The 9437-nt window shown below is 47.1% G+C and overlaps 1 protein-coding gene across 1 annotated transcript in view; it reads right to left on the reverse strand.

The window, feature by feature from the left end:
- Window positions 1-9437, reverse strand: part of INSR (insulin receptor) — a 34982-nt gene that overhangs the window by 10445 nt on the left and 15100 nt on the right. Inside the window, exons 4-10 of the mRNA XM_010725063.3 lie at window positions 8520-8665; window positions 8082-8226; window positions 7617-7831; window positions 5356-5482; window positions 4471-4721; window positions 4002-4169; window positions 3123-3324 (exon numbers count right to left, since the gene is read on the reverse strand). Coding sequence (XP_010723365.1) covers window positions 3123-3324; window positions 4002-4169; window positions 4471-4721; window positions 5356-5482; window positions 7617-7831; window positions 8082-8226; window positions 8520-8665 — 1254 coding nt within the window. The remainder of the gene's footprint in view (window positions 1-3122; window positions 3325-4001; window positions 4170-4470; window positions 4722-5355; window positions 5483-7616; window positions 7832-8081; window positions 8227-8519; window positions 8666-9437) is intronic.

The following is a 9437-nucleotide window of genomic DNA, read 5'->3' on the forward strand; positions in this document are numbered from 1 at the left end:
GAAATCGATTTATTGCTGTTGTAAAAATAGAAGTGGTGTGTGATCGCATCAATGCGCTGCACCCAGCAAACAGAATCAATTTGGCAGAATTAAGAACTGCTCTGAAATGTCATTTTCTTGGAAACAAAAGGAACAAGGATCAGAACAGAACCGCATCCGCCACCAGGAATGCCAGGTCCCAACCAACGTGGCGGATCAGGAATGGCTGCACAGAAGGAATTAATGCTGCCTGGACACGGGGCTGTGTATTTTAAGGGGATGATGATCTTTGTCTGTGTGTGCAGCTATTAAAGGGCACAAAGAGCGACCCGAGCTGAACCCACACTTGAGGCATCTCCAGCCTCTAAAATTGTACCAAGTGATGGAAGCTCTGCTGCCGGACTGAGCACCGCCCCACTTCTGCCTCCTGGTGTGATGGATCCCACAGCAGCTCCTCCAAACAACGCACGGTGCTCATCTGCTGCGGGACGACGCTGCTGCCAAGCGGCAGGGCCAGCAGGGTGCATTCCAGCTCTTCATTTTCTCTCCCTCTCATTACTAATTAACTCCAGAGGCACCGTTCTGGAGCTGCTGTTACCTCGGCACAGGTTGTTCTGAGCATTCCCCCCCCTGACAGTGGGGCAGAGGGCAGAGCTCTGGGCCCCCACTCCCCGCAGCAGAGCTGCACACCGCTGCTTACAAAGCGTGGATTCTGCTCCTCCTGCTCAGGGGAATTTTGTTTTTCTCAAGTAGATCAGTTATCTGATCACTGATGCAACACGGTGTAAAATACAAGAAGCTGTAGACGCAGCTCTTCCCTTACTTATTACCCAAGGCCTGCAGTTTTTTCTTGCCAAATTCTCTTTTCCGTACACCCACCCCTAGCACAGGCTGCCACTGCTGCCAGTCTGCCTTCCCCTGTGCTGGCACAAGCAGTCGTGTGTCTGTCCATACAATGAATGGATGAGGAAGCCCAGAAGAAAGCTGCTTTCAATGCAAGTCATTTCCCAGACCTCGTTCACTCTGCAGCCCTCTAATATTTGTAATGGCAGAAATGTGCGACAGAGACTGACAATGAAGGACAGCGACAGAGAAGAGTGACGCTACTTATTCAGTAGCAAAAATACATCCTGAACAGCAGCCAGTTACTCCCCCTCTGCCTCTCAGGACTTTTATTACTTTTGAAACCTTTCCATGCTTTCCACAGAGTCACAGAGCTGCTGAGGCTGCAAAGCACATCCAATGTGCCCCTGCACACAGCAGGGCAGCTGCTCGGGGCATCCAGCTGTGATGCCTCCAGGGATGGAGGCTCCCCGACATCCCCGGGCAACCTGCACAGCTTTCCATCGCCCTTCCGCTCCAATCTCTGCAGAACTTGTTCCAATATAAGAGCAATAACACAGGAAAGAAGAAACAAAGCATCAGGTGCTGATGGCCACTTTGTTCAGCTGCTAAGGGAGGTTACAAAGCACACGGTGAAAAGGTATCCAGTAGCTCTGACTGGGAAAGTGGTTATGGCACGAAGCACTTGGACACTTGCAGTTTGCTTTGCCAGAGCAAATGAACCCACAAGACTTGTGATGGAGTCCTGGAGCAGCTAGTTAGCTGTGCAGGCAGTGAAGGAACAATGGGACAAGGAGAAATGGTTTCACACTGAAAGAGAGATTTAAACTGGATATAAGGAAAAGTTCTTTATGGTAAGGGTGGTGAAGCACTGGCAGAAGTTGCCCAGAGAGGTGGTGGATGCCCCATTCTTGGAGACATTTCCAACCCAAACCATTCTGTGATTCCATGAGATGTAGGGGAGCAATTTCTCAGCTGTAATCTGCAGCCCTGCAGCATTCTGTTCTCTGCCGGCCTCATCTCCATGCTTCCTCCCCATGACCAGCTGAAGGCTTTCATCTTGAGGGGAGGCCACACAGTGCTTGAGAAAGGATGAAACTGTTGGGAGCATCATAAAAAAAGAACACTCCGTGTTCAGCTGTCAGGCTCAGGACAGGCTGCCCTATGGCAGGCAATAGGTGTGCTATGCACAGAAAGAACAATACTCATCCACACTGCCACAGCCTGAAACCTGTCAGAAAAGACACGCAGGATGCATGTCAGAAGAACAAGATCTTTACTGCTTGCTCATAACTTAAGGGGTTTGTTTTTAAAATATCATTCAGTCTAGGGACAGTAGAGGTTTCTTTCTTCCTTAGCAGGCTGACAAGGTGGCACATCCTGGTGATTGGTTTCTTCCCAAAATACATACCCCAGAAACGGGCCTGAGAAGCATCCTGGGCTGGCTGTGCAGTAAGGTTAAAATAAAACAAAAAGAAAAGAAAAAAAAGAAATCAGATTGTCAGAATTGTCTGCCTACATCAAGAGGAGTTTGGCTTTGTACACAGCTTGCTTCCCCTGTGCTTTTAAACACGATGTGTCCTGACACTGAAACCTGTCCTTCTGATCAGCACTAAAAGCTGCAAAAGGAGGGATGTGACAACTGCAGGCACCAAGTCGGACTCTCAGAGAAGAGGAAAGCACTCAAATAATAAACAATACTCAGTGCAGTAGGGTAGCTTTTGTCAGGCAGCTGCAAAGAAACATTTAATAGCTAAGGGCAGGAAGCAGAGAATAAATTTAGAGCACAGAATACATGACAGTGAAGAGGGTAAACCATTACTGACTAACCTGATTCCCAGTGCTCCCTTTGTCAGTTGCATATGAAGTGTGAAGACATTCAACACCACTTAATGTGACACCGTGTGTGCCATTCAAAACAGGACACTCACCACCCACAGCAGTTGCATTCCTCGTGGTACTGGAGGTATTTCCCACACTAAGCGTGAGGAAGACCACAAATACCGCGTGAAGGACAAGGCTGTGGCGTGGAAAACTTCCATTTTTCTTTTCCTTTCTTTTCAACAGGATGAAAGGTGACCACAACATTTTAAGACAGGAAAAAAAAAGGCTATTTCTGGCATCACACAAGTTACAGCGAGCTACGGGGCTTCAGATATTCGTGGAGCATTCTCCCCTTAATCTGAAGCTGAGGAGAATTCAGAGGCAGAAAACAGAGCGTGACCTTCCAAATCCCAGCAATAGCAGGAGCAGAGCTCAGCTCCCACCACACAGCATGCAGCCATGGCTGCTGCTCGTACCTGGGGACGAACACCTCATTGTGAAGGTAGTTCTCAAAGGTCTTGCGGAAAGCAGACTCCTCCAGCTCCTTCTGGATCTGAGAGTCGGTTTTAGGACAGGAACAACATTCTCCACTGACATCCTCACTTTCACTTTGGTTATACTTCTGAGGATCTTCAGATTCAAAAGGAGGAGACCACGTCCTTGAGGGCAGTTTTAATCCTATGGACAAAACAATTTCACTATCATTCATGCTTGGCATGCCAGAAGTAGAGGTTTGATCCTACCAAGATTCAAAACGAGCGTACACGAGATTCACGGCACATTCTGCCTCCCACACTTTCATACCTAGGCTCACATTCCCTCTCTTATGACAGGGCTTTGATTCACATCTGTGCTAACTCTGAAATGAAGCTCAGATGTCACTGCTGCCAGAGTTCTACCCCAGCTCCTCTCAATTTGGGAACACAGGGCAGCAGATTCTGGGAGTTCTCAGTGGATCCTGAAAGCATTCCAAACCCCACGGCACAAAATGCCTTCAAAAATTAACTTGGCCACTGATCCCCAGAAGTACTGCAATGTTTCACTTTGCTTCTCCACAGCTGTTATCAAACTTGTAGCTCAGTTTAAAAAGAACAAGTGCAGAAGGGAGATCCAAAAAATATATATTTGATTACTTTGTGAAAAGAGAGTTTTAAAGATCTTTTGCACATGACTCAGCAATAGAGACTAATGTAAATGCAACTGAACGGGGGATAACACGACTGTGCCTCAAACTGCTTCTTGAACAACAGCACCAGAGCATCTCCAAAGTGTGTGAAAAATCCCCATAAATGCTGAGACAGCTCCACCATCTGGAAGGCTTCAAAGAAGGGCACAGAGAGAGAACTGGAACTCACCCTTTAAGCAGTAATCGAGTTCATAAAGCTCACTGTCTTCTGCCTGCTGCTGCCAGAACACCAGGTAGTGCGTGATGTTGCCATTGGGCTCTGAGGGCGGCTTCCACTTCAGGATGATTTGGGATGAAGAGTTGGAAACAGAAATTGGATCTAACGGGACTGACGGAACTGTGTGGGTGGAAAAGAGACAGAGGTCACTTCCACAGCTCTGTGACAACTCCACAAGTGAGTTCCCTTTCCCACGGAACAAAAGCAGGACACGGAGTAACACGGGCTCTCACCCACAGCCACGTGAACCTGATGGAACAAGAGCACAACGGTGCTCTCAGGGAAACACACATCGTCCCATTCCTTTAGGAACACCTTCCCACAGCGGGAGAGCAAAGTGCCACAGACACAGCATTACTGTGACTACCAGCCAGAAGTCAGCTTTCCATTTGCAGTGCAACACGAATTTAGTGGTACTGACCTGTAGCGTTGGTCTGGACGTAGATGATCTCACTCTTCGCACCGTATGTCCTTCGTTCATCTGAGAAGGTGACCAGAGTTTTAACAAACACAGCATACTGTGTCCATGGCTTCAGGCCCCGCAGCAGCCAGCCTGGCTGGGCCTGGGCTTTGGGCTCGTTGGACCGCGGCGGTGGGTCCACGTCCACCACTGTCCAGCTGTTGGAGCCGCAGGCATCCTGCCCATCAAACTCCGTCACGTTTTGGTATGGACTTAAAAACAAACAAAAATAAGCCTCAAATTAACAGAATCCTGACATCAAGGCATTGGAGACATGATTTCTGAAGGCATCCCTTATGCCTTGGATAAATTCTAATTATCTCATCCTATGCGTGCTGTGAATTCTGGAAATAAAGCACAGGGAGCTTTGCAACCCAGCCTCCTACCAGCACCACACATCAGGTACTGCTCCACGCACAACCCAGACAGACTCAATCTCAGCTAATTATTTTCAGCTGTATGAAAACCAGTTTGGCAAAACCGGTTTTTAAAAGTGCTTTCCACCTAAAGGGGAACAAGTAACTCTGGAGGCAGTGGGGAAATGGTTGGAATACATACACCTGCAACAGCTGGAACAACTGATGTTGGGGTTGCTCTTAAGCGAGGGATTTGACTTCATACAACTCACTTAAGTCAGAGAATTTAATTAATACTTATATAAAAGAGCGACACTGGAAACTTAAGCATGGTCTCTGTGATTGTCTGACTTCTAATTAGCTATGACCACAGCAGCATTAATGTCTACCCTTCAATGCCAAATGTCATTTACGGAAGCCCAGCACTGCTGCTGCTTTGTAGCCCAACCACTGGTTGCTGAAGTTCCCCTCTCCCTGAGCTGCCACTTACGCCTCTTTGTAAAAGAGCATAAATCCCAGGAGGTCACGGAAATCAGGAGGCCAATATGGCTCCCACTTCAATAGGATCTTGTCATGAGATGTTCTGATGGAAGAGAACTTCAGCAATTCGTTCTCACCTATAACAAAACAGAGATGACAATCATTTTGTTAATGCTAAGAGAAAAACAAAGCTTTCTGTTTTTCAGTATTGTAGAACTTTCAGCCCTCCAGGGAAAAATATGAGAACCTGTCAGCTTACATTTTTCTATGATTCTATGAAAATAATCCTATAAAAGCTGAACTGAGTTTTACTGAGTGTGAAATCTAAAGGCAGTGTGTTTTAAACTTCATGACAAGACATACACATGGACCCAGCAATGGGGTCTGCATTATTTCTGCAGGCACTGCCTCGCCCAGGAGCAGCATGCTCCCTTTGCAAACAGCAGAGCAAGACAACAAACAGTTGCAGGAGGGGTGGAGTTTTGATTCCCAAGGGAAGCATTACCATACGGAATGTCCAAGCAGCCCAAGGACAAACTGCACAGCCCTGATGGGATTTGCCACTCCTGCAGTAGCTGCACACGGGATGAAGAACATTCACTTTGCTGTCCACACATCCAGCACAAACAAGGTGTTGTGTTTGGGAGTTGGTTGTTTTTTGGTTTTTTTTTTGTTAAACAGGATGCTGCCAATGTGAAAACTCAAACCATAAAATCAAAAAGCCAAACACACCAGCAATGTGTGGTCTGAGGTGGGGGGTGGCACAGAGAGCAGCACAGCAAGGCAGGGTTAAAGCTGGCACAGAGAAATGTGACCGTGTGGTCCAGCTGCCCTCAGCACAAAGCAACCAGCCAGCCTGGGAGCTGCAATGCCACAGGAGAGCTGGACCTGAACCCCAAATCCAGCCTCATCCCGAATGTGGGAAAGCCTCGCCGCTGTCTCAAGGGAGGAGATGACCTTTTCAGACAGCTCACTCCTTGTGCTGCCCTCGCTCTGCCCAAGCAGAGCTGTGATAGCCCTGAGGTTGTGGCTCAATGTGTGTTTTTGCAGTTTTTAGGTAGGCAGTCATTATGTTCCTCACTCCCCACCATGCTGGCAAGCCTCTGTGTGTTGATATGTGGCAAACCAGATCAGGGAAATGATTCAGCTGAAAGATCTCCAGTTGTTATATTTGTTCTCTACCAGCTACATAGCATAACGAAAGGACAGAATTGAAGCAGCGCTGTCTCCAAATGCAGAGAAACAGTGCAGCCACAGGATGATGGAAGCATGCAAGTGAAGAGAGTAAGGAACTGAAACCACAGCTTAACAGATGCTGGGGATTTTAGTGGCAATATGTTCATCAGCACCTCATGGTTAGAACAGATGACCTCAGTGGGCTCTTCCAACCTTACTGATCCTGTAACATCCTGTCCTTGATCCTGTTCCTGCATGTGTTAAAACTGTGAGGCTACACAACAAATCAGAGCAGAGATCGACAAAGACAAGAACAACAAAGCAGAAATGGCCATTTTTTACCCCAGATTAGCTGTATGATCTGGTTCACAGGGAGTGTGGATTGCACATGGCACAGAATGGCAACAAACAGCAGAGCTGGGAGTGCAGGAGGGATGTACTTCTGGCAGCACTGCTGCCAAAATATGCGTCTACAAAACTACACCTTCAGTGTTGTGCCTTTAGTTAGAGTATCAAGTACCAGTGCCCCTCTGCTCTTTAGCTGTGCCAGTACAGGCACTGGGTTATTGTTATCATCAAAAGAAACTGTTAGCTTAAAAACCTCTGAAAAGCATAATCAAAATTGTGGAAAAAAATTCTGAGAGTCATAGCAACTTATTCTGTGTTCCTACTGACTCCTCATGACATGGGAAAAGAAGATGATGGCTATTAATTGGGTGCTCGGCAGTAACACAAGGCCCTGGTTTGGACTGAGGTTATGTTGTGCTCAGCTCTTCAAAGAGACACAATAATACACTCAGCCCTGAAAATCTCACAGCTGAGCACACAAAGAGAAAACTTCTGAGGACCGAAGCTGGCAAGGCGGGCTCCTGGCCAGAGGCAGCACCCAGGAGTGCTTTACTCATGGCACGCTGACAGCGCCCTGCGGTGTACAAGCAAGTGGCCAGTCACATGCCTGGTGCTTTACCAAAAGGACAAGGACAGTCCCTGGACAAAAATCACACGCTAGGCTGAAGGCGTTAAGAGCATGAAGTTAGCAAAGACAGAGGGAAAGGAAAATGATCCAAGTGCCAACGCATTCTGAAAGTTCCTTACATGAAGCTTGGTCACCGTTTGTCTTCAGGGCGATGTCGTTCCTCTCCTGACGCCCCTTAGTCCCAGAGATCTCCTCCATCTTGTGGATTTCTGACAGACACAGTTTGGGATTATAATGGAAGAAGAGTTTGCCTCGTGCTATCGTGAGGTTGTGTTTACTCCAGTCCCAGAGCTGGCGAAGATTCTGGTTGTCCAAGGCATAGAATGAATAATTTCTGAAAGCAGAAAAGGAAAATGCGTGTTGGTAGGGGCTCCACTAACTGCCCTTCTCCACATGCCACCCCCTGCCCCGAACACCACATAAAAACAAATGCAAACTGTCTTCCCTGGGAGGCCACAATCCACGGGCAGAGGAATGTTTGACAATAACGCAGGGATTGTTTATCAATACAAATCACCCTGATAAGCGCTGGCACTCCTGACACTTCAAATTAGTAAAGTCAGATATCTTTTGAAAGAACTCACCCAGCTTCTAATGTTTCTCCTCTAATCAGATGTAGTTTACGAAAAAAAGAAAGAGAAACCAAGGCATAAGACCGGCGGATTTTTAGGTAACCTGAGATTTCTTCTATCAAGCCAAGATTCGCTTCTAGCTCAGCTGCTATGTTATCTAGGGAGAGGAAAACATTGGTTTTAGTTTTCTGATAATGCAGGGGGGGACAGTGATATGAGAGCTCAAAGAGATGAATTGGAACTGCTCTATGTAAACCCAAAAAACCTTACAAAAATCACTCAGCAAAAAAAACCCCTTGTGAATGTGAGAGGAACATTTGCTCTGCTGTTATTTCTCTCTCAGATTCAAAATGGTCAAAGCAAAGAAGCAACGCCCCAGGTCATGGATGGTGTCATATTCAGCAATCTCACATCCAGTGCTCCCTACACCCTCACTCATGCACAACTTACTTCCTCCACGGATATTTATAACCAAGCTTCCATTAACAACTGTGCAGCCACGGAGCTCCTGTGCCGACGTCACCGAATCAATAGTCTTCTCTTTCCCATAGTCACAAACCTTTGGACAGGGCCCTGCACAAGGAGTGCAGTGCAAGCTGAAAAACAGAGAGTAAGAATGCAGGTGAGATATTCTTTGAAGGATGTACTCTGGGACATCTCCAGCAGTTCTCCAAAGCAGAGTAATAAACTCAAAGCAGAACCATCCTGACAACATGCCATGGGATTCACTCAAGGTGTGCAACACGTGGCCTCGAGGAACTCCAAATAACTGCTGATTATTCTTGAAATTGTCGTTTCCATATTTTGAAGTCTATCCTGAGCAGCCTGGCCACCACGATGCTGTACAGTGCTACCCCCACCCGGGGCCTCCAGACCAAGAAACCCAACGCCCGCTTTCCAATCTCAGAGCACAAACCAACAAGCAGAGTTGGCTGCTCATCTGGGAATCCTCTGATTAAGGACTGTACATGAGGTTGCGTTGAAAAAGGCAAGCAACACGCACTTTGTGCTCTGGGGAAACGCTTCTTAAATGGCAGCAAGAACGATGAGTGCTTGCCCGGGTCATAACACCACAAGAATGTGTTTCCAACTTGTTTGGAGAAATAAATGCTCCAGGAAAAGCCCGGTGTTGTGAGGTCCCACTGACAGCAGCCTGGAACAGGCACAGGAGAGAGGAGATGGCTGCTGCTACACAACAGCATATCTACTTTGGGGGCCGCTGGATCATTCTTTTGAAAAGCAAAAGAGGAAACAGAACATGAAGTCCTGTTAGAGCGAATTCCCTGAAACCGTTATGGCAGGAGCAAATGCTTGCGAGCACAAAGCTAGCAATATTCATAGGAAATCTGACTCATCTCAATACATAAT

Source organism: Meleagris gallopavo, chromosome 30 (assembly GCF_000146605.3).
Source record: "Meleagris gallopavo isolate NT-WF06-2002-E0010 breed Aviagen turkey brand Nicholas breeding stock chromosome 30, Turkey_5.1, whole genome shotgun sequence".
Taxonomy (NCBI): Eukaryota; Metazoa; Chordata; class Aves; order Galliformes; family Phasianidae; genus Meleagris; species Meleagris gallopavo.